Genomic DNA, 25,936 nt, shown 5'->3' with positions numbered 1-25,936 from the left:
AAAAGACAGAACCATCTATTGCCAAAACAGTTAGTGAATTCTACTGAAAACCATTGGTATGATAAAAACTTAAGAGCATGAATCTGTAAAAAAATCTGAATCTTTAAATATTTGCTCAAGCATTCTAATCAATAAAATAAGCAGTTATTCTTCTGGTAATACTTACATATGTACTACTCAGAAATGCAATTATCTACTTCATTCAATCAAGCATTGTGTGGATGTTGGTTGGAAATTTAGACTTGATTTGCTTCATACTTATATTGAACAAAGAAGTAAATTCAATGAACTTTATTGGGGCATTACAACTTTTTTGGTTAAAAATAAACATTAATTAACAATTTGAAATAAGTGACAGTAAACAGATAACAGGGATTAAAAGGAACAACACAGGTTTAAACATGTTTCATATAAGTTATAATCATTAACAACAGTAGGTGCTACAACAACAACTCAAAATAAAATACCTACTCCAAGCGTATTAACTACGAAGGTTCATTAGCAATATATAACATCGCTAGTTTCAACATCTCGCTAAGAAGAGAGTGTAGCTATTAAAAGCAATTACAAATTACAATGTAATGGCAGTAAAAAATAGGATCAAGGAAATCTTAATAAGCCTATCACTACCATTGATAAAATGAAAATGATTAATAATACAACTATTGTAAGCCAATTGCAACAACTCAAGAAGAAACTAATATGGTCCACTGCGGTCTTGCTGGGCTTCTAATCTTCAATTATTTCAAATAACTCATCCAAATCGAGTCCTGTATTTCTACCTTTCTCTTTGTCAGAGAGTTTTGTTGATTTTAACAAGTTCTTCATGTCACAACCATCCTGATACATATTGCCTTTCAAATTGACTCCATCTGTGCCAGGTTTATTTCTCATCATTCTGGCCTATTGAGAGATATGAATTAAGAATTGATATAATGCCACATAGTCAGGTATCATGGGGTGAGGCATCTTAAATATGTATAACTAATGAAGAACGCATGAATATTTAAGGAAGATGTTATCTATAGATACCATGAATTATGAAACTCAAACAGAAAATCATTACTTTCTTGTGAAAATTAAGTAAGGCCTTGACCTATTGACTTACAAATGATGATGCTTTTAAAGTGCTGTGAGAGAAGTCCCTGCCATACACAATGCTTTATAATAGGAAAAACCATTCTATGTAGTGCCTCTATTATTCATAATCCTTTACTTCATGAAGTATACTTCATCGATGTGCACATAATTAGAGAATGGGTAACTTCACCCAATGGCCAATTATTACATCACAAATTCAAAATAGCAATTTTTTGTGATGATTTCAAAACTTGCAACATTAAATGTGAAGTGCTTCTTTATTGCAGAGCTGGCACATGAGTTTCAAAGGTGGAGGAGAAGAGAAAGCAACTCTCTCCAGGATGGCATAATGCTATACATAAGCCATGATATGTACCAATAACTTTGGCAACAAAGCATAAAGGAGTAAAAGTTGCAATGGATGCTTCACGGAGAGGGAGTTTTTATGACACAATCCACCCTTATGTTTCCCGATGGCCTAAGACATGAGTCAAGAATTCTATTCTTCAATTGATAACAAAAGCACAAAGGCATATGAAGTTGACGCTAACTGCAGAGATGAACCACAGAGAAATAAATTTCACATGACCAAACGTAATAAATTAACTGAATAGTTTCCATGGTATCATATATATTTTTACGAGCTCAAAGCTCCGTCATAAATTAACATTGTAAATTTCACATACATACATACTTAATTTAATATGACCTGTTTCGTTATGGTGCAACATCAAATGATAATACTGGTCTTATAAAATCAATTATGCAACATTAACAAAGGTGTTTCATTTAATGTGAAGCAATTCCAGCAAGTGATTTCTGAAACTACTGACTACTCCATCTGAAGTATATTTCTTGACCCAGCCAAAAGTAACCGAAAAAAATTAGTCCACTGGAAAGGGAGATGTACAGTATTTACTTTTAACAAGCTTAGAAGTTAGAAGTACACTATTCAATTCAATGTTTAGGTGTCAAAACTACTCAATCCAGTACTATAAATGAGGATTTAGCTAAATAATTGAGCAACGCTAGCATTTTCAAACGCTGAAAAACAGAGTCTTGAAATTGAATACAGCAGACTCCCGATTATCCGGCTGCTGTTTATCCGTGATGCCGATTGTCCATGCATGAGTTCACGCTCCTTCGACTTTTTCTGTGATTTTTATAAAAAATAAAATCAGACACAAAAGTACAACCATTATTGGATTTTGATGCAAGGCCGCACCGACACATTGTAGACAACAATCAGCAAAGGGAAAAAACTCTTTATTAATCTTAGACAACTTTTCAATGATTAACAACAGGAAAATAAAGCTCTTCATGATTCCGGAAACCAATCTACAGTAACTGAAAATGTGCGTAAATAATCATAGATTGTTTGATTTTCGTAAATTATGTAAATGACCAGAAATTAAAGTGAAAGTTTGCACTATTCATGTTTTCTGATCATTTGTGCCGCCTCTCCCCATCATTAGCTAGAATAATCGGGAGTTAGCTGTACATATAAAATATCACAGGCACAACCGACACAAGATTAATATTCAGAGGGACCTGTATAGACAATGAGGCCCCATATACGTGGAAAGAGAGGAGGAAATAACAAGAGAGAGGAAACAAATCTTTAAGTGCCAACTGGTAATCCACCACTATCTGCAAATGAGAAAACCAGGAGTGAAAATTAAATTTCACCTCATATACTTACCTTCTTTGAACCGTAATCAGGATTATTTTCTTCATTTTTCACCTGCATTTCTGCTTTCTTGAGTTCCATCTTCCTCCGATTCTTAGGAGATGGAAAAACACGTATTGGAGTCATCATCTTGACACCCCTTTCTAAAGCTTCAAATCTTGAGAGCAAATCTGAATTCTAAAATGATAGCAGATAAATTGCATTTGTTTCAGAATTAAAAAAAAATAATCTACACATCATTTTTTAAAGGCATCTAAATGAATTTCACCACTTAAACTAACAACATCAAATGTTGATCTACCACATGTAGTTTGGCTAACAATTATAAAAGTGAAGTGAAATAAAAATTATTGTGTTTGAGGTCAAATGGAGCACAGCACCCTAGTTGATCAAGAAATATAACTACCATCCCAATCCAAGAACAAAGTTTTCAATACCAACATTACAGTCGACCCTTGCTATATTAAACTACTCAGGAGGGCTTATTTTCCAAGCAATTTCCATCATATGTTGAAGCTGCAATGTTTCCCAAAGAGGAAGATTTTTACAGACATCAGCAAATGTGCTACACTGCTGAGCTAAAAATGTGTATTGCTGACAAATACGGAGAAGAATTACATAACTTTTCACATATTGTGTGAGTGGAATGTACCATTTTAAGGTCAAAATTTTTGACTAATAGTACCTATGTACTACAGATTTAATTTTTATTATTATATGAGGCCTTTCACAATGAAGAAGAAAAAAGCCAATAAAGCCCGATAGAAATATATGATTTCAAATACTATTATGCATTATCACAAGCAATAGTACCCAACGTCAGATAACAAAGATACTATATGGTATATTTCCCAGTAAATGTATTGTGTAAACAATTGGTATTATGGAACGTTATGATGTGATGACAAGGGATCCTAATTTCACAAACTATTGATCCTTGATAACCTTTAATTTATAAGTTGCCCTCATCCCATCGGATTACAAGACACAAAATGCACACAGGTAAGTATGTTAAACCATACCCCACCTTAAAAATACTCTGTCCATATTTGTACTTCCTTTGCGGGAAATATAATACATTAATACAATGAAATATTTCCATCATAGCTATTTTCTAAGTACATTAACAGAACTATAGTCTCTCGAATAGATAGTTTTTCCATGGTAAAATAAAAAAACACATTGTTTCCTTTAAAGACAAGTGTGGTGTGAGAAGACTAAGAATGTGTAGTGAGCGGAAGATGCACTGCGAGGCGGGGAAGGAGGCGTGACGCCACTTTTCCCGCCCTGGGCTCGCCCCCCCCCCCCCCCCCCCTGGAATGCACGCCCTTGACTCCGTGCATGGGTCTAAGGAGCATTTCCGAAAATTCAGACTTCTCTGGACCATGCACTGGTGTACTCTACCCCTATGTCCCTACCCCCCTCCCTGACACCCACACCCCCAGGAACTAGTATACATATATAGAGGGCAGAAATTCTGCCCCGGGGTGCTTAGTGTTTTTCTGAAAGAGTTTTATTGCCTTCGTTTGGGGACTTCTGCGGATCTCTCCTCCGGGGACTCATTGGGACCTTGACGTGGGAATTGCAGTAGATCTCGAACGACAACTCTTGCAGACCTCGAACTGGGAACGTCCAGAACCCCAACCTTCGGCACTTCCTCTCTCTACCCGCCACCACGTAAGTTTTCTATCCCAGATTCCTTCACCTCCGTGTGCACCAGCATCAAATCCCACCCAGACAAGTGTAAAGATTGAAGTGTAAGCTCCAATAAAGCCGACTTAATTACAAGTATTTGTATCGCTCTCCTTTCAGTAACCTTATCCTGCAAGAGCCAAGGTACCAAGATAGGAAATCAGTCGCCCCATCGCGACAAATGCATAAAAAAGTTATTCTAGAAACAAAATTCTATGCAAAAAATATAAATTATAATTCCTTGCATTCCACTCCAATGATTCACAATGTGTGACACATGGGTTCGGGTAGTACTTAAAATTAGAGCAAGAAATACCTCAGGTCGGAGGCGACATGGGAACAAGTAGATTTTGGAGCCAAACGACAGAAGGATGGGGAAATATGGGGCTGAATTTATAGAAATCACACATAATCATAGGTTGCATGAAACAAAATGATACATTTGATCAGGGGAAGACATAAGAAACAATATAAAATACTCAAATATATCACGATTATGGGGAGTAGCACTTGGGAGAAGGAAATTAGTGGGATGGGGTTGGGGCAACTTACAACTAATTGACACTGGATAACTATACAAACAACAGAACACATGCACACACATACAAATAAACTGAACATACACCAACAATACTTAAAGCTAAACAAAAAAAGGGAAGGGATTAAACGGATAAAACCGGGAACACCAATCAAGAAATATAAGTACTGCCATAACAAATGGCAAGTATAGTAATGTGATCTGGACCTCCAAATTACCTATAAGACACAATAGCTGATACATCTCGTATAGAGCTAGCTAAACAATTGAAAGGTGAAAAAGTACTCACATCGAGTATCATGGCATCAACACTTGATGCATCAGTATCACTTGTATCCTCTTGAAAAGTCACCTGTTTCTTATGGCCACCAGGTGTATTAGGCTCTTTCAATATGCTTGGATTGTGACGGGGAGAACATTTCATCTTTAATAAAAACAAAAACGCAGAAAAAATTATATAAACATAAAATAATAGGGTTGTTTCCTATTATTTTTTAATTGCATAAATCAAAAGATTATTACTCCTTGAGTAGGTAAGCATTTCGCGCTCTTAGATTTTTAAATGACGTAATCTATTTTTCGTGATTAAATGAAAAGTGAAAATTTTAAGCACTAGCGAATGCGATGGCTAAGTGTGAATTCTGGGAACGGACCAGTATTAATGTGACGTATTTATGGTTCCCACTGCCACCGTGTGAGGTGACCTTGGGGAGAGGCCTTGAGTGCCGTTACGATGCAGGCTGCTAGCAGGTAGCAAAGTACCCAGCTAGCAGGTAGTGCTTGGCTTAAATAAGGATTATTATTACCCTGTCAAACAAAGGAAACGTTCCGACCTTAGGCAATTTTAATAGGTGATTATTAAGAGATGTTTCCCTGAGCTCTGTGCCACATACTTGTATTGGTAATCTCAGATGGTGTAAAACTCCAGACTACTCATATAGTATCTAGGTCCCTGTGATGCCACATGGAGTGGCATCGCATGGCCACCAATCTGGCATTTTTCAAATGAGGTTAAAATTGACCATTAACATTCGTCTAAACTGGGATTTCTAAACCCAAATAATTTGTATATTATGAATACACTAATGGTGGGTAACGAATAGCAATCAATGCCTTTCGTTTTCCTTGATGAAGGAAACTACCCTATTGCTGAAAACATTTTTTTGACAAGATCTTAGGTTTTCCCGGCATATCAGAAGCAGAAAATTTTCTGCAACATTTGTTTTGACTCACAATCATTATTAAAGTTAACGAGGAATTTTTGCAACTTGCCACTGGAATAAAATTTAACTGGCAGTTTCAATCCACTATATCACCTTCATGTGAGAAGTATGTTTACCTCAACATTAATATAGAAAAGTGAAACCTCTCTTAATGACCACTCCTAATAGGCAACCACCACTCTTGAAGACCGGTATTTTATGGAACTGATTGTATTTACTGTTGGTATTTAGGTAATACCCTTCTCCAAAGACCACCCCTCATTCCAACTAATGATCACCACTTCAAATGACATTTCCTCCAGTTCATAAATAAAAATGCTACCAAAAAACATTGGCCAGCAGGTTCTTCCGTCATTCACAAGAGGCAAGCACGTGGAATGGGGGGAGTTACAGAGGTTTTGGTAACCAAACAGTAATATATGGATGGCTTTTACACTTTTCGAGGATTGGGGAATAATAGAGAACAGCCAAATTTCAACGAGAAGTACCAAAAAAATGAATGAATTTTTTACTGAATTGGCATCTATATTTGAAAATGATGTAGCAAAGAAGAAATTCAAAGATCTGGAGAAGACATCTGCAAGACAATTTTTGTCTAAAATAAATATGGAAGAAAATTAAGTTCTAGAAATAAAACATGAATAAACGTCATGTACAAAAGCATATTTAACTTATGCATCCCATTTTTGCAAATATGTTTAGTGTACTTACATACCTATACAGGGGCACAGCTAGGAATGAAGGCTGGGGGGGGTTTAGGTGCAACTAAAACCGGGGTGTGTGGGGGTATGGTATACCCACCAGGATAAGCGGTATGTGCGATCCTAATAAATTGCAGAATTTAAAGATAAATGGTTCAAAATGGTGAGTTTTACAGGTTTCTAAGGGATATTTTACTAATCCTCACACTAGTCTATTAGTAATATCAATCCAATTAAGTAAAATGGATTAAACTTTCAAATTTCTCTGAGCTCTGGGGGGGGGGGGGGTTTTATCCCCAAAAACCCCCCCTCGCTGCGCCACTGTACCTATATACTGTCATTTGCACTTCTTTTCCAGTTCAATATACATAATTTTATGCATTGGGAGTGGAAAATAATGAATTCGATCACTAGTAACTAGCGAATAGGTAAGCATATTTAATCTCAGTTCCTACGATGTTTAATGATCTGTAATTGCAGTAGTTTTCCCAATTTCTTCAATCTGGAAACCCAGGCATTTGTATTTTATTTAATAAAAGATACCTTTTTGGCTCACTTCTCTCCTACGACTACCCCTAAAACAACCATTTTCCGGTAGAACCATCAGATGTCACATAATACTTGTTTCACTTTATGTATATACTTTATGAGGGAGAATTTTAAAAAATGTAATTATTATTATTATCATAGTATTCTACCGATTAAGGTAGGTTTCCATGGAGAACTAAAGAAGCGATTTGGGAGCCTCCCATTCCTTCCAGCGCTGCCTTCTTCAATTCTCTGTAAGGCCTACTCCCTTTCAATCTATCTAAAAATCCTATTCTTTTCCTTCCCCTCCCTCGTTTCCCTAACATTCTACCTTCTAACACCATTTTCAACATCTCCTTCCCACTAAGTACTCCTCCCATCCATACATTCTGTCTCCTCCATACCTCATCTAAAAGCTGTCTCTCCTCACCAACCATATGCAGCACTTTGTTGTTCCTTTTCCTCTCCGTCCATTTCACCTTCTCCATTCTTCTCCATACCTACATCTCGAATGTCTCCAATCTTCTCTCGTCTTCTTTTCTCAAGTGTCCACCTTTCCGCACCGTAGAGAGCTACAGTCCAGATCAAATTCTTCACTAACCTTTTCTTTAAACTCTTACATAACGATCCTCTCAGAAGCTCCTTCCTGTTCATGAACGCCTCCTTTGCTTATGCAAGTCTCTTCCTAATGTCCTTACAACTGTATCTGTTTTCCTCTAACGTACTGCCTAAATAGTTGAACTGCTCAACCTGCACAAGTTTTTCACCACCCACCTTTATCTTAAGTTTCACATCCCTCTTTTGTGATCCTTTACAAAACCGCATAACCTTGGTCTTCTTGTGATTAACCCTCATCCCATACTCCTCGCACCGCTCGTATAACGCATCCACTAGAGCCTGAAGCCCCCATCATCAGTGAATCTCACTGATTTGAACATCATTCCTCCCACTTTTATTCCAGCTTTTAACTCATCCCACGCTTCCCTAACCATCTCTTCAGCGTACACGTTAAAATCAGCGTTACAGCGGCGAAAGAGGACAGCCTTACCTCACTCCTCGTCCCTTTCTTGCCCACCCAGATTCTACATCCGCTACCCTCACTTGCGCAGTCTGTGCCATATACAGATTACGAATCAGTCGCCTATCCCTCCAATCTACACCGATTTTCTTGAGAATATCCAATAACTTTACCCAGTTCACTCTATCAAAAGCTTTTTCAAAATCCACAAAACAGGCATACACGTCCTGCTCATAATCTATGTTCCTCTCAACGAGAGACCTCATTACTGCTATTGCATTATGAGTTGACTTCCCTTTTCTGAAACCAAATTGATCTCCGCCCAAATACTCATTTGCCCTCGCCTCCATTTGTCTGTTCAATATCCTCAGTACCACTTTCGCCACATGCAATATTAGGCTAATAGTCCTGTAATCTCCGCATTCCAAAGCTTTCTTCTTTTTCGGTAGCGGAATTAAAACTGTCTTCACGAAATCCTCGGGCCAACATCCCTCCTAATAGTTACTGCATACTAGTTCGAAAAACCTTTTCTTACTATCCTTCCATAGATTCTTCAGAAGCTCACACGGGATATTGTCCACGCCTACTGCTTTCCTAGCCTTCATATCACGAAGTGCTTTCTCTATTTCCAAATCTAATATCTACGGCCCAAGATTATCCTCCTCCACTTCACTTTCATCCTCTAAAGTCAATCTCTCATGCCTGTTACTTCCATCATACAAATCCTCCACGTATCCCTTCCATCTACTCTATAACTTTCCTCGCTCGGTTAGCATCCTTCCATCTTTAGCCTTAATTTTAGGCATGGTTTGCCCTCTTTTGCTGCCCGATAGTGACTTCACTTTGGCATACGACGTGCCTACCTCTCCTTCCTTCTGAAACTTTTCCATTTCCTCACACTGTCTTTTCCACTAAGCCTCCCTTGCTCTCTTAGTTTCATGCCGTAATCGATTATTGATTTGTCTATATATTCTTTTGCCCTGTTCTGTGTCCACGATCTTCCACTACCTCCTCTCCTCCATTTCCCTATTCATGTTCTCCATTTTCCATGGCTTCTTTATCCATCTACTGTCAGCATAACCAATTGACTTCTCAGCCGCTTTGACTATTCCAGTTTTAATATTATCCAATCTTTCCTCAACAGTCTTCGTACTTTCAATCTCCCGTATACTAATGTTTACTAGTCCCTCTCCTCATGCTCCCTTTCAGGGCTTCTACGTTCCATTTCTTCGCCTTCCTAACTTTCATAAGTCTTTTGAATCTTACATTGCATTTCATAAGTACTAGGTTGTGGTCTGAATCCGCATCTGCTGCTGGGAAGCTGCGTGAGTTTTTCACACTATTCCTAAACCTTTGCCTTACCATGATGTAGTCTGATGATCTGATATCTCCCAATATCCCCTGGACTTTTCCATGTGTACCTTTGCCCTTTGTGATGATGAAACCAAGTGTTTGCAATGAATAACTTTTTTCTCCTGCAAAATTCTGCTGCTTTCTCCCCCCTGTCGTTCCGAATTCCTAACCCAAATTCTCCTATTTCATTTCCATCCCTCCCTTCCCCGACTAAAGTGATCCAGTCCCCCATCACTACCACATTTTTCTTACCCGGAGTTTGTCTAATTATTTCCTCGAGCTGTTCATACACCTCATCTACTTCTTCCTCCCTATGATTGCTAGAGGGTATGTAAACTTGGACCACCACAAGGTGGGTGTGACGTGCCTCAATTTCTACCACCAGAATCCTATCGCTTACCTGGTCTATGCCTACCACATGCTTACCCATCTTCCCGTTTAATACTGTAGCTACCCCTCGCTGAGTTTCCTCCCCACCACTATATATAACCCTATACCCATCACTCCAATAGTCCCCCCATCGTTCCACCTCACCTCGCATAATCCTAAGATATCTATCCTCCCTCTTTCCATTTCCCTTTTGATATTTTCTAACTTCCCCGCCCTCATCATTGTCCTCACATTCCACGTCCCAACATTTATAGCTGACTTCTTCTTCTCCATCTTCTTGGTCTTCTTTTCTTCTCTCTTCATTGATGCTGCTGCTGGTGATGATGATATGTCTCTGCAAGGATTTCGCATGTTGACGACCCTGAGGACCTTGCCGACCTCACTGCTGTGACCGACACCCGCCCTTTGCGGACCGGTCCCGGTCGATGAGATTCCGAGGCTCATTTGATTGTCCTCCATGTTTTCAGGGAAGAGATAATTGGTAGGGTTTCCCACTTCCATTCCAACAGTGTTTTTTATGCGACACCATCACATAGACTACCTTTCGTCTGGCTCCTACCCTTCGGCCTATCTAGTATAGCTTCGCCCTACCAGGAATAATTTAGAATTAATCCCGCCAGTGCAGCTCTAGGGGTCATAGGAACGTGCAAGCCTTTCCACCTCGACAAGGTTGTAGCCCAGGGAAAGGTTTTAATATAAAATTTTAATAAAAATAGGAAACAGCGTAAGATCAATACTGTCATCATTGCCCCTAAACTACATGCACAGATTTTTTTCGTTTAGCGTTAAGTGCAGCAGAGGCCATTTTGACCCCTCATTATTTGTCCAAATTTTCTCATTTTTTCTCACTTTATTTTTGCTCCTCTGATTATGAATTATTTTTTTAGACTAGAGGGTAGCAAATACTTTATTTAGCTTCATACGGTATGGTATAAAATCAGAACTACTGACATTTTTAAGTTTTCCCTCATACGACTTTCCTTCTCTGCAGAGGTCAAAATCACTTCTTGTTGGTAAAAATGAGATGATGCATGGTAAAATGTGTATTTCCTTTGCATATACATAATTAAAGGAACCCGTAAGTAGGGGAAGCAAGTAACTAAATAAATTCTACATTTAGAGGGTAAAAAAATATTCAATTTTCCTGAAATAATACCTCAATAATATTTTTGTTACAATACAGCCTCAAAAGAATGAAGTAATTTAACTTGTTTTCAGTTTTTAAACAGCCTTATATAAACCTACAGCAGCCTACAAACACATGCGAGATGTTTTGTAACAGTGATATTCGTGCAGGACTAAGCACTTTCATGAGAGGGAAAGGTATTAGCACATTAGAGTCTCACTGAACCCATTGGGGTAAGTTCCCGTTTCGCCACATCCTTTGAGCTCTAAAAATGTTGAACAAAAAATGATTATGTATATTTATACTATTTCCTACTTCAGCACAATATGCAGAGTAGCATCATAATTTTTCAGCCAAGCAAGTCAAGCACTGAGCTACACTTGCTCAGTTCTTGAGACCATCACACATTATTATATTTTTATATTATATTATATATTTTTATTTTATATTATACCATATTGCTTATCATACATTGCATCACATTCAGGATGTTGTACAAACCAAATTAGAAAATTAGACTGCTTTCAGATTCGCTGCCAAGATCAAATTTATAAAACATTATACCTAGCTACATCCTGTGAGCAGGGCCGCCCACAGACAGACTTCTTGTGGACCAGGGTAGAGTTTGGGTGTGAGGGCCCCTCTCCCCAGAAGAAAATAGTCCCCTTGGCTCTGTGGCCCGGGGCAGTCTGCCCCCCCCCCCCCCCCCCTCAAGGGGTCCTAACCGTGAGGGGTCAAAATGATGCCTTCCACTACAAACATACAGTATAATACCACACAAAAAAGATTTGGTGGCCAAACAGCGTAAACTTGTATAAGTGTAAATTAAGTAGCATATTATTGGAATTAAAAAAAAAACCTGCAGATTTGAAAATAGAGGTGAACAAATTATGTGAAAATGGAAAGGGGTCATTTTGATTCCTGACATACTTTTAGCATTAAAAAAGATACAAGAAATAGTATGATTCAAAGCAAAATTGTTCAGAAAAATACAAAAAATAAAATTGAATGTATTGCACAAATTTGAAAGTTTTTGTTTCGAAGTGAATTCCTCTCAATTTGGATCAAAATCTGAGAAACTATAATGGACTAACGGTTTTTTAATTAAGATAGTGTCCAGAAGTAATACACTTCACTTATTCCCTACCTCATTTTTTTCAACCGTAGTTTCCACAGGGATAACATGTGTACAACAACGAACGGCAGAAAAAATAAAAAGCATACGACAAACACAGACCTACATGTATCACCAAATTCAAAAACAAATCTTTGCCAAAGGTAATCTTATCAAGTAATTCAAGTACCTGGAGAGGAGCAGGCGATATACCACTTTTAGGAGTGTGCAAAACATTTCTATCTTCATTTCCCAAGGAATGTTTCCTTAATGGTGTACTGAACACTTTTTCAACATAGGGTGATTTCACAACTTCATTTTTTAGCATAGCCACTTCCTTCTCAGCCATCTCCTTATCCTTTGCTGTCAACTTCAATTCAAGATCCATAACTTTTACCTGGAGTGTCTTCTCAACAATATCCTAAAATTTTTGCAAATTATATTACAGTAAATGAAATATTCTTTGTACTTCATTACAGCTAAAATAAACTTAAATGTAGAAAAGTCTTATCGGCCTTCAGAAAAAGTTTTCAACCAAAAATTCATTTTCTCTTTCAAAGCATTTAAAACCTTCTCTTTTTCCAAATCAGCCATCTTCCTGAGGGTGGAATTGTTTTCCTTTTGTAATTTCATGACTTGTTCCTCTAGGTCATCTTTTATCTTGTGAATTTCATTCAAATCACTAGATAGTTTAGTGATGCTAGCTTCTTTTTGCCCAACGATTCCATCACATTCACGTTTGTATTTCTCCAATACAGCAACCATTTCCTGTACAGTAAAATCAGATCCTCAACTGATGAATAATACATGTACAGAACATTACATTACTAAATATTTTCATGCGAGAAACTTGCCACCTTTCAAAAACATCTTCTGGTCAAAGAGTAACTACATTCATATTATTTTCTAAATACATAATACCCTGTACAAAAGTTCCACAGAGAAAAAATCATTCCTCATGACTGGGATACAAACCCTAATTTTCAGTCAAGAGCTTTGGCTAGTTAAGCTACTCAGGTATCCTTGGTCAAGGGGAATGATTATTTCTTTGTGGAATTTTCACATAATTTGTGCATTGCTATAGCATAGTGACTCCGTAAACTTTTCACCATGGGCAGTCCCAGGATACTTGAATTTCATAATATCATATCATACATACCATAATAAATTTTAAAAATTGTTAAAGAGCATGCATTACCATAAACATAGAATAATGCCATTATCATTGCCCTTTACTCTGATATTCAAAAGAGTTATAACATTTTATGACAAAATTTTACAAATTATCCAATCAGTTTCTTTGTACCAAAGACAGCACAATAGAACGCATGGTTTGATTACTGGACCATGGGAATTTTCCAAATGGGAATTAATAAAAAGTTATGGTGTTAGGAGAATGAGGAGGAAAAAGAACATCAATATTACTATTAATATTGAAATTCTCAACGCTTGAAAAATTTATAGATTTTACGTGTGAAGCATTTGCAAATGAGAAAACAGCAGGTGATATAACAATAATACATCAGAAAGGAGGAAGTTTTTATCAAATGATAAAATATCTGGTACAAAGCACAAAAATACAAATAGCACCATAGCGACTTCTGCGTAGAAATTATTATGTAAACAAATTGCATATGGGGCAGAAACATGGACCACAAAAGAAAAGGAATGGGGTAGAATTAAAGCAAGCGCAATAAAATTCCTTCGAGCGATAAAATGAAAGCCCAATTTAACAAATGAGATCGAACAATAAAAAGTTATGGTACGTTTTCACACGATTTATTCAATACGACCGGTTTCATCGCAGAGGCGACATCATTACGAAACCGGTCGTATTGAATAAATCGTGTGAAAATGTAGGTACCATAACTTTTCATTGTTCAGAATGGATTTTCACAAGGTAAAGCCAGAAACAATCGAGTTTATTTAAATGAGATCGAGTAAGAAATACATACATTAGGACAGATTTGAACCGAAAAAGTATTGAAGATAAAGCGAAAAGGCAACAATAGATGGAATGGACATATTGTAAGGATGGAAATAAGCAATTTGCTAAAAATAATTAAACAACCACAGCCAGTGGCGGATACAGATGGGGGGCGTGCACCTCCCCTTGCGGGGACTCAAAGACTGATAAAAAGATAGGACGATTGTGGGAAAGAGAGAATGGTGTTATTCAGTCCTTTCTTTTAATACATAACAAGACATTAATCCCTAAAACCAGATATCTGGAGTAGAAATCAAATGGTAACAAAGTAAAAAATATTTACCTCAGAGAAGAAAAGTAATAGTATAGCTTATACATATACTTGTACCAAGATACTCACTTTTATTTCAGAATCAGACTTATTCTGAATGGCATCTCTTTCTTTAATAGTATCTTGGAACTTTAACTCAAAACTATTCCTTTCTTGAGAGGTTTTCTCCAGTAAATCTTGCAAATTATCCAATTTCTCTTCCAATTCTTGCTTTTCAACAGCAAATTTATCAATAACTTTAGCTCTCTCAATGGCTTGATCTGTAACTTCCTGCAGGCTCTTTGACAATTCTTCATTTTGTCCAGACTCCTTTTGAATTTGTTGATTAAGAGCATCAACTTTCTCAGTCTCATCATCAAATAATTTCTTAAATGCCTTGTTCTGCAATAAGGATGTCAATTGAAAAATTATTTAAAATATTTCACAGGGTGCATTTTCAACTTTTAAAAATTAAGGTGCTCATGTTTCCTGAGCAATGCCAAAAATATTACACAGCAAGCTTGAACCCTTAAAAATGAAGTTCTCCATGGAAAACTTAACACATTTTTCTGACATACCCATGCCGTACATTTCTCCCTCTGTTTCTATGCTTTTTCAACCTTATCGTACAGATATTTATTTACTTTTAACATGTGAATTCCGAATATCTACCAGTAATTCCATGAACAAATACATAATACAAATATCTGAGTGGGTGGATCTCCTGAACACATATACATGTTAGGATGAGTTTTTATTGGTTTACCAGACACCTTATACAATACCAAGAAATATTATAATCACAGATGAATCAATTAAAAATAATGAAACCGAATAATGACTAGGATCTAACATTCACTTAGTGGCAGATTGGAGTGGTTGGAGGGAAAGCAGAGGAACATAGGACAGCTATCATTACAGCTAGGGATGTGTAAGTAGCACTTTTTGATCTCGAGTCAAGTCGAGTAAGATAATTTCTGGACCAGGCAATACAACAACGCATGCACCAACATATTCACATTTTCCAATCTCCTAGTGTATTTTCCATTCTGAATACTAAGCCTTCTGATGTAAGAAGGAAAAATAATGAGGAGCGTTGATGGTAATTGCGTGAGAATGAGGAGATGGATGGAAATTAATGCCTCTTACACGGTTCCATAAATTCCACAATTGAGATGGATTAACGTCTAATAATATGTCGACAATTTAATTAGTATACGTATCCAACCTGCAAGGAAGATCTCTGAGTAAAGGTATTGGTACAATTGTAATAAAGATTTTATAGGTAAATGAATCATGTAATATTGGGCCCTTTCAAATTCTCATGCACAAAAACCAATCAATCTACATGCTCAGGCAGTAGGTTATGACATCTTCATAGTGCAGAATTATCTACTCCCAACAGAACATTGTCTTTCTCTACACACTTGTTTGGCAGGACAAGTATGACATAATTGTAAGATTTGGGAACCTAATTAATTTTTGTTAAAAACTATATCAACAATTTTTTGGCTTTTGTATCTTTATGAAATTTAGGAGGATGAAGCGAGCGAACTATGTAACTTAGCACATGTGGCAAAGGTCGTGCTTACTAAGCCACTGTCGGGGTGAAAAACCCTTATTTTGTCGCTGGTCTGCGACGACGAGTTTCAAAGCACTGCAGGAACAAGTATATAACTTAACTTTAGCGTTGTAGACTAAAAACATTTTTTTCTTTATTTTCCACTTAATTTAATCTTAGCAGCTCTTTTTTCATAAGTTCAAGATATAAAATAAACACAGCAAAGGAATACACTAAAATTAATCTAGGACTTATGTAGTGCTCAAAATAGGCTAAATAATGGCACCATTTGCAATGCCAAACACCGGGAAGAACCGGCATTATCTGCAAAAACCTGAAAATAACATATTTTTTCATAAAAATCTTAACTATTTTTACGTATTCTTTCAGCATTTGAGTAAAGAAAGATAAGAAAGAATGAGCGATGCAGCAGTCCATTCCGAATATGCCACAGCTGATGAAGACATATTCGGCACCCACGTCAACTACTGTAGTGCTATAGTGGTTGATTGCTACGTATTCAGCAAGCTGAAACTCCCACACCAAGGCATTAGAACGACTTATCGACTTTAAAAATGAGATTATTAGATTACTTTGCCTCCTATCAGCAGATTTCTGAACTTACTGGCCTCAACAACTCGGTAATCGAAACCACTTGACTCGACTCGACATTCGTAATGCTATTCGAAATACTCAAGTCGAGTACCAACTACTCGACTTGACTTGAATTTTCGAGTACTCGCAGATCCCTAATTACAGCCCACTACAGACAGGCCAGTGCCAGATGGAGCTACCTAACAGCCCAAGCCAGGTAGTACCAATCCCATTTTTTTACCTTCAGCTTTCAAACTCCAATCTGAATTGACGTCAGGGGGTACCCAAACTCCAGTGTGGCACACTGAATGTAAGCGTTTCACGCAAAATGGCATGCCAATGGGTAGATTCTGATTATAATTGGTTGTCGAAATTGGTGATGGTCGGCCATTTCATGTAGTACCACCCAGTCTGACAAGAGTGTAACCCACTGGTGGGTCACACTTACCTTATGGTATACCACATAGGTTGCCAGGTATAATCACAACAAGTTTTTGTGTCTCCAACTTCTCATTTCACAAAATGGCAACAGCTGCAAACTGAAGAAATATGGTCACTCTGCTGACATGCACAGAGGAAGTATGATTATGCGTCATCCAATATAGGTCCATCAGTAGGTCATGTAGCATGTAAATGTTACTGTGTGTTAACATTTACATATAACTTTAGTACCATTTACATGCCGTGATGATATTTAAACTGATTCTACATCTAGAAATAATGCCTGTTTATACACAATGGAATTCACATTATGATGTCCTCCCGAACAGATTGGAGTGAAGCCTGAGGTCTTCTGTACACGAAAAGATTCAAGAATGTCATAGCTATTAAGATCTTCATTGCCTTTTTTCCCAAAACACAAAACGGTGTGCCAGTAAGTTTATTGAACTCTAATTTAATAATCGCCATTTTCAAAAATCTCTCTGAATTACACCACAACCTTCATTTAAGTTATTTTTGGTCTTGAAAACATTGGTTCTGATGAGACATATTAAGCATAAATATCCTTCATGCTTCATCAAATGCATGGTTTACTTCATTAAAATGCTCACCATCATCCATTCAGTGTACCATAAAATATGAATAAAATCCTCTCCATCATCATAACATAAACAAAATAATATAATTTATAAATTCCAGCATCTAAATACTAAACTACAAAAAAGAAAGAAGATATTGGTGAAATAAAAATAATACGAAGTAATAATTTCTAAAGGTACATTTTCCCACTATGAACCTAGAGCCTTCTGAATATGATACCACAGCTTAAATCCGCACTGCAAGGTTTTATTTTTAAATTGAGACTAAATTTACCTATAATTATAAAATCATAATTGAAGAAAATTACATAAGTGCAAGAGCTTAAAATGCAATATAATGCAAATTACATTAGGAAAGCTATACCCAGTGATTCCACATCACACCATAAAAAATTAGTGCTCCCATAACTCTCAACCTTTTCATTGCAGGTTTTTATATGAAAGTAACCCATTAACTTGTACTTCATGTCCTGAAAAACAATTTGCATAATCATTACCCCAGATTTTAAAAATGATTACCTTTATCTATCCTTCATAACTTGCTCGTCTAGGAAAAAGAAGTAAATGTGACAATTGACTATCTTACATGGTGGGATGCTAAATGCATTGGTATAAGAGAAAATGCATCTACTATACAATCAAATACTAATAAAAATTATTGGGAAATGCATAAAAGCAAATTTAAATTATATGGAAATCGACTGCATCCTGAGGTGATACCAATGGTATCATTATTATCCTTTGTAAAGTGACTGAAAATTACACCAAATGAAAAAAAATTTGTGGATCAAATAAATTGAAGAAATAATTTGAAAAATGCCAGAATTATTTACATTCATAGGCATATCCAAAAATTGTAGAAATTAACATATGTATACGTTAGAACGTGCATATAATCTGGCTTGCCAGTTACATAAGTGTTCAAAACAACTTCGACAAAAGATAGAAAAGTGAAATGCAACTAATCAAGCCTGAACTAGCTCAAGCATTCTTATCTTCATTATCTTATATGTATTAGAATTCTAAATAAAAAACTTAAAAAATATAATAATGACCTCCTCATCCAATTTTTTTATCTGCTCCAGGTAAGACTCTCCATCTTCTCTAAGTTGAGCAATTATGCATTCCAATTTTTTAACTTCTTCATTTAGAGTTTTCAACTGACCATCTTTTCTCAATGAGTCTGTCTTTTCTTCTTCAATTAGAGCATTTAAATCTGATGCATTAAGCGCAGACTCAGATTCCAGAGATGAGAGCTTATGCCTATGTCATTGGACAAATAAATTAATTGAAACTACATTGTCATTATCAAAAAAGTCAATTGATAAAATAATTTATGAAAGTTTAATAAATATCTCTGATACAAATTCTAATATGGGAAAGAATAGAAATTCTCAATAAATAGCTTTTTTCAAGTACGATGGATAAAAATCATTAATTGCAGACATTCATGGTTTAAGCTCATTAGAGTTTTCCGCTCAAACTATTTTATACAAATGTCAAGATTTAACAGGGGAATTCTTCCTTAGTACCTCTATTATTTTACTTTATTTTGGACTGCAAACAGCCATAAAGAGGAAATGGATGGTTTTATATTTATTGTATTTCAATCAATATACATTCCCAGTGAAAGGGATCAATAACAATAACTGGAAACTCTTGGTTAACTAAACATACAGTAATAATGAAAATATGTAAGACTGTGATAACAATAATAATAAATGTTATTAGGTATAATGTGCTATAAATGTATTACGGATGTTGAGCTCGACTTAAAGTAACTTGAAAGCTGGTAATTTCAATACAAATCACCCCATTGATATGATAAACTTTCTTTTTTTCCACAAATATGTCAGCAGGGAAATGGAAGAAGTAGGTAATAGGGAAATTTAGTTGATTCGGCTCAGCAAAAGGTATTACATATTTTGATTGATCTGAAAGCTGATGGTCGCTAGTAGTGCTCCGTTAAAGCACTAAAAACCACATAAAAACTATGCTGGATGTACAGGTTGAATTACCCTAAAGGGTTAAATTATTAAAGTATTCTCCTGATTAAGGTAAGTTTGTATGGAGTATTTAAGAAGTATATTCGCTATTTCCCCTCCATTCATGGACTTTCCTCTTCATTTCACAATAAGGCCTACCCTCTTTTATTCTATCTAAAAATCTTATTCTCTTCCTTCCTCTCCCTCACTTACCCAACATTCTAGACAGAAACACTTTTTTCAACATCCCCTTCCCACTACTTGCTCCCTCCATATCTTCTGTCTCCTCCATATCTTGTCTAGAAGCTACCTGCCCTCACCCACCATGTCCTGCACTCTATCGTTCCTCCTCTCCTTCATCTTCTCCATCCTTTTCCGGACCCACATCTCCAATGCCTCCTATCTTTTCCCATTCTCCTTCCTAAGTGTCAATGTTTCTGCACAGTAAAGTGCAAAAGTCCACATCAAACTCTTCACTAACCTTTTCTTTACCCTCTTAAATAACGATCCTCTTATAAGATCCTTCCTGTCCATGAACACCTCCTATGCTAACAATATTCTCTTCCGGATGACCTTACTGCACCATCCGTTTTCCTCCAATGTGCTGCCCAAACAGTTGAATTGCTCTACCTGCTCAAGTTTTCCCCCTCCAACTTTTACCTCGAGACTCAAATTCCTAACTCATGACCCTATACAAAACCACATATCCTTAGCCTTCTTGTGATTTATCCTCATACCATACTCCACGCAACACTTCTATAGCTCATCTACTAGAGCCTGCAGCCCTCTTAATGACTGGCTAATCAACACCTAATCATCCATGAAAATCTCTGATTTAAACATCATTCCCCCACATTAACTCCCGCTTACAACTCATTCCATTCCTGCCTTACCGTCTCCTCAACATACAGGTTAAAAAGCAATGGCAATAGTTGTCAGCCTTGCCTCACTCCTCGGCCAATGCTTGCCCATTCAGATTTTCCATCCACTTCCATAGCTTGTGCAGTCTGGGCCATGTACAGATTACAAACGAGTCATACATACCTTGAACCTACACAAATTTTCTTGAGAATATCAATTAACTTTACCCAGTCATCTACTTCTTCCACCCAATGATTGCCAGTGGGTATGTAAACTTGAACCACCACAAGGTTGGTCAGCGGCACCCCAATTTATAAGATGAGAATCCTAACACTTACCTGATCTATACCTAACACCCTCTAACCAATCTTCCCATTTAATACTAAAGCTACCCCTCGTTGACTTTCCACCCTATCACCACATATGTATAACCCATCATTCCAGTAGTCCACACCATCCTTCCACCTCACTTTGCATAGTCCTAAGATATCTATCCTCCCTTCCTCCATTTCCCTTCTGATCTTTTCAAACTTCCCAACCCTTATCATTATCCTCATATTCCATGTCCCAACATTCCTATTATTGCCTTCATCTTCATCTCATTGATCTTATTTTCTTTTTCCTAGGAGGTGGCTGATCATGATAGGTCTCTGCAACGGTTTTGCACATTGACAACCTCGAGGACATTGTCAACCTCACTGCCATGAATGATACCCACCCATTGCAAATGGGTGCTGTTTGATGAATTTCCGAGGCTTATTTGATTGCACTCCAGGTCATCAAGGAAGAGACGGTTGGTAAGTTTCCCCACTTCCATTCCAACAGTGTTTTTCATATGGACTACCTTTTGTCTTGCTCCTACCCTTACAACCTCTCTGGTATAGGTGGCCCGACCGGGAGTAATTGAGAATTAATCCTGACAGTACAGTTCTAGGGGTCATAGGAATGCATAAGCCTTTCCACTGCCCCATGGTTGTAGCCCAAGGGAAAGGAAAGTATATGTTTAACTAAATTTCAGAATGTTAGGAAATGTGAAAACAAAAGAAATTCTTTTCACTGTTTCCAGACTAGGCTTACAGCACTTCTGAATCTGCCTAATATCGTGGTGGATGCCAATATTATAAACTTGGTCACCCTGTATGGTTTCTGTTACAAATAAACCCTCAGGATTTGTTGATTCATTTTTCAATGGTAATGCTACCTAAAAATTGAATTTTCAGCCATTAATAAAAGCAAACATATTCAAAATATACAATGATATTTTAACACTGCAACATACAAGAAAGTCTAAGAAATAACCTAATTTGGCAAAAATGTTTTAACTGAGCCATGATGTACCAATTTTACAATGAAAAATCAGAAACGTAATATAAAATATCATTTTTTTAAATAATCACCAAATGAGACAATAATATCCCTTCCGTAATTTTAGGAGCATTTAATAATATTTTTCAAAACATATACCCTAGACTATCACATTTTTGTTCCATGAAGAGAGTTGTCTAGAATTAATTGTAAGTACCAAGTCCCATCAGACCATAGGCAATATTGAAGGAAAGGCAACTTTTAGAAATTTCAAACGGACAAAAAGGTGATTTCAGTGTTAACACACGAAGAAATATGTCTCACAATCTTCAAAGGGATGAATGTAATATGTCACCAGAGGATACTCTGTCCCCTCTCCGCTACTCTAATACCATACCTCTCCATTGTCTCAAGAGTAAAGAGGGTGCCCCTGCAACCCACCCCCACTGTTTTTGCCCCAGCAGTCGTTTTTCATTTGAATAAAATTGTTGAAATCTTATTAAAATTCGCCATGATTATCTCCTAATTTTCAACTTCATCAGTTGGACATATCTAATAAAATTTGAATCCACAAACTAATTGAATTGAGATTGGTTTGATGACATGAATTTTTTGGGTTTCCAGCATTGAGTAAATAATATCTTGTTATGAGTAGAATTTTGGTATTCTTACAGAAAAAATCATTGGGAAATCCAAAAAAAATGGATTGTGAACATAGGTCACAACAAAAGCTTTCTGTTGAGAAAGTTCCTTCATCGATTGAATATCTTATACATTCTGATTGTGTAAAATTTTCTTTCTCAGATTTTCCAGCTATTAAAGAAACTTATGGCACTACTTCAGAAACCCAAGATTTTTAATTAAATCTCCAAAAACCAATTATAAGCACAGTTACTAGGACATAAATCCAACACCAAAGCAATTACTCGACATCTGGCAGCAGCAGTTCAAGAAACTTTTGAAAGTTTATTTTTAATTAGCAGCAGAGCCTGTTAGCCCTCTATGAATTGCTTTAAGAAATAAATTTTCATTAATAAAAAAATATAACAATTATTATTTAGAGCGCAGAAAATTGATTAGCATGACATTGACATACCTTGTCATGATAGCTAAGATGCATGTAAAATTAAAAACCATATAAATTATTGATTTGATTGGTATGAGACACACAAACAAAATATTAATTTGGATAATTACTAAGGAGAGCATCTACAAAAGAAAGTCTGTTTAGTTACAAAGGCAAAAGTGAATAGATCTAGACAGTGCACAAAGTATAGGACTGTGCTCTAAGGTTTAGATTCCAACCACAAAATAAATGCCATTTATTAATATGTATATATATATACCCCAAGAACATTTTTTTACAAATTTAAGATTAAAAAAGTGTGAATGAGAGGTTTCCTTTTCATTGAGTCCGGAAGAACCTCAAAATTGGAAGATTCTGGGCATATCTGGGCTCTACTTTCTATCAATAATGGATGTTAAATTCAGCAACTTTCTGGTGAAAATACAGAAATGATTTAGAGACCCACGAGAGCCTTTTTTAAAAACTTATGCAATATTTTTGGCAAACTAAAGACTATTTTCCATGCTCTAACGATAACCAATTATTGTTTAGAATGAGCACAAAAAACATTATGATTCAGAGTTCCTTTCCAGGCTTGAAATGGTTCATGAGTGCTGCAGATTAATCATACCTCAAATCATCTACTTCTCTTACAAGAAATTCAACATTTTGTCTCATTTCTTGTTCCAATGACTCTGCAGTAGTTAATTTTTCTCGAAGCGAGTCTTCAGATTCTTTGCAACTTCCAAGTTCATTGATTAATTTCTCATTTTCATCACGATATTTCATCAGTACACTTTCAATTTCTTGTTTGCTATTTTCCAGACTGGCAAATTTTTCATTAGCATCTCTCAATTCTTTGACTGCTAGGTTTTTTTCTTGCATTAATTTATCATAATCAATTTTTAATGCCTGCCATTGGATATGACTCTCTTCTAGTCCCTTCAATTCAACCAAGAGCCTATCATTTTCAGCTAAAGTTTTTGAGAGACTGGTAGAAGTTCTATGAAGCTCCTTTGAAAAAAAATGTTGTATGGGTAAGATTTATAATTACATTTACATAAAATTTCACTAGCATATTTATTTTGTTTCATTGATATGGTAGATGAGCTGTTTAAACTCCAAACTTGTAAATTAAGGATTATTATTATTTACCTCATTTAAATCATGGTGAGCAGCTTCTAAATTGTTCATAGACTTCTTTAAATCTTTATTTTCCGAAAGAAGCTCCCCTTCTTTGGCATGCAGCCGAGTCAAGTTTTCTTGAGCATCTGCTAATTGACTATGAAGCAATGTATACCTGAGGAGTGTTCCTCATTCAATTAGGCATAATTCTCAAAATGATATCATACCCGTAAATAACCTAAAGGAGCAGTAATTTCTTCATATCCTTACCTTGATCTTTCTTGCTCTAAAGTCAACATAGTTTCCTTCATATCAAGATCAAATTTTAGTTTCTGTGAAGCTATTTGATGTTCTAATTCAACAACCTGATTCTTAATCTGTGAAGCAAAAATTGAATTCAAAACTATTCCACAATTTTTAAAATCAAGTATTTCTTTCATTACTAAAACACTCACAGAAGAAAGAGACATTAAAATCTCTTCTTTCTCAGTCTCTAAACCTTTGATAGTTTCGGCATATTGCTTGACACAATGGCTCAACTGCTCGGTGTTTTCTTGCTCTACTGCATATTTTTTATTCAGTTCATCAATCTTCTCATTTAAAATATTATGCAAGGCATTAGCTTCAGAGATTACTTTATTTCTCTGAGTTCTTTCTTCTTTTACTAATAAAATAATTTGGGTAAATACTAAAGTACGAGTACCAATCCATCCCTCACATCCCAGTGCAAATTACATAATTATATACCCATATCTTCCATTTGATCCATTTCCATCCTGAATTGTGCATCCATAGCTTCAAATCGCTCTTTCAGTTCCTTAACATCCATGTGTTGCTGGGAGTACATAGACTTCAAATTTTCTTTCTCATCAACACAAACATTAACTGTTGATGTTAGCTTGTTACAGTGATCGCGGATGATGCCACAAATATTCCTTGTATTTTCAATTCTGAAACAAAGAAACTAATAAAATATAGTCCAAAACTAAAAAATTAAAATTGGTTAGCATGTCTCACTTTGAAGACAGTTCCTCTCTGTTTTTCAACTCCACTTGAAGGCGCTGGCTTAGCTGCTCACTATGCATTTGGAGTTCAAATAAGTTTTTCCTTTGACGCTCGACAATTTCTTCAGCCTCCAATAGTTTTCTTTCTTTTTCGGACATTTCCAACTCCGTAGAAACCTTCCATTTCAAAATATTTTCGGTTTCTGATTGTAGTTTAGAATGAAGAACTTGTAAATTAGTGTCATTCTCAGTAATCCGACAAGGAGACGAATGAACCTGCTCATTTTGCTTCATGTGGATTCTGGAGGCAAGATGACTGGAACTTTTATTTGATAGACTTAACTTGGGTTGATTGGCACCAAGTATATGATGCGCTTGAGAGCCAGGCTGTGACTGGGAAGTTTCTTGAGTTCTATCGCCATGAACCGAACGAACCGATTGCCGCTGCATCATAATAAAAAAAGCTCACGGACCAAAATTACGTACACTTAACTCCTAAATCGGCAAAAATTACCAATTTCAAAAGAACGCGATCGTTTGATTACCCACAATTCCCCCGGTTCAACAATAACAAATGACTGTCGAAAAGTGTTGCGCATCGGAATTCCATGGCGGTAATTCAACTTCGAAATGAAGTTGATTCTTAAGAATACCATGCAAAATTCGATCACGCACTGCACTTAACGGGTATATACAAATAAAACG

The 25,936-nt window shown here is 36.4% G+C and overlaps 1 protein-coding gene across 1 annotated transcript; it reads right to left on the bottom strand.

The window, feature by feature from the left end:
* Nucleotides 1-276: 276 nt before the first annotated feature.
* LOC124162452 (myosin-13-like) lies at nucleotides 277-25,840 on the bottom strand. Its single transcript, XM_046538992.1, has 13 exons — nucleotides 25,245-25,840; nucleotides 24,975-25,177; nucleotides 24,683-24,891; nucleotides 24,498-24,604; nucleotides 24,258-24,402; nucleotides 23,734-24,116; nucleotides 18,941-19,148; nucleotides 14,781-15,092; nucleotides 13,024-13,221; nucleotides 12,644-12,874; nucleotides 5,290-5,424; nucleotides 2,783-2,947; nucleotides 277-903 (listed from the first exon to the last, which is right to left on the bottom strand). The coding sequence occupies exons 1-13, from the start codon at nucleotides 25,682-25,684 to the stop codon at nucleotides 730-732; spliced, it is 2,910 nt and encodes a 969-aa protein (XP_046394948.1). The 5' UTR covers nucleotides 25,685-25,840; the 3' UTR covers nucleotides 277-729.
* Nucleotides 25,841-25,936: the final 96 nt, after the last annotated feature.

This window comes from Ischnura elegans, chromosome 7 (genome assembly GCF_921293095.1).
Source record: "Ischnura elegans chromosome 7, ioIscEleg1.1, whole genome shotgun sequence".
NCBI classification, from domain to species: domain Eukaryota; kingdom Metazoa; phylum Arthropoda; class Insecta; order Odonata; family Coenagrionidae; genus Ischnura; species Ischnura elegans.
Note: the sequence above shows the minus strand (reverse complement) of the source record. Positions and strands in the feature narration are given on the sequence as shown.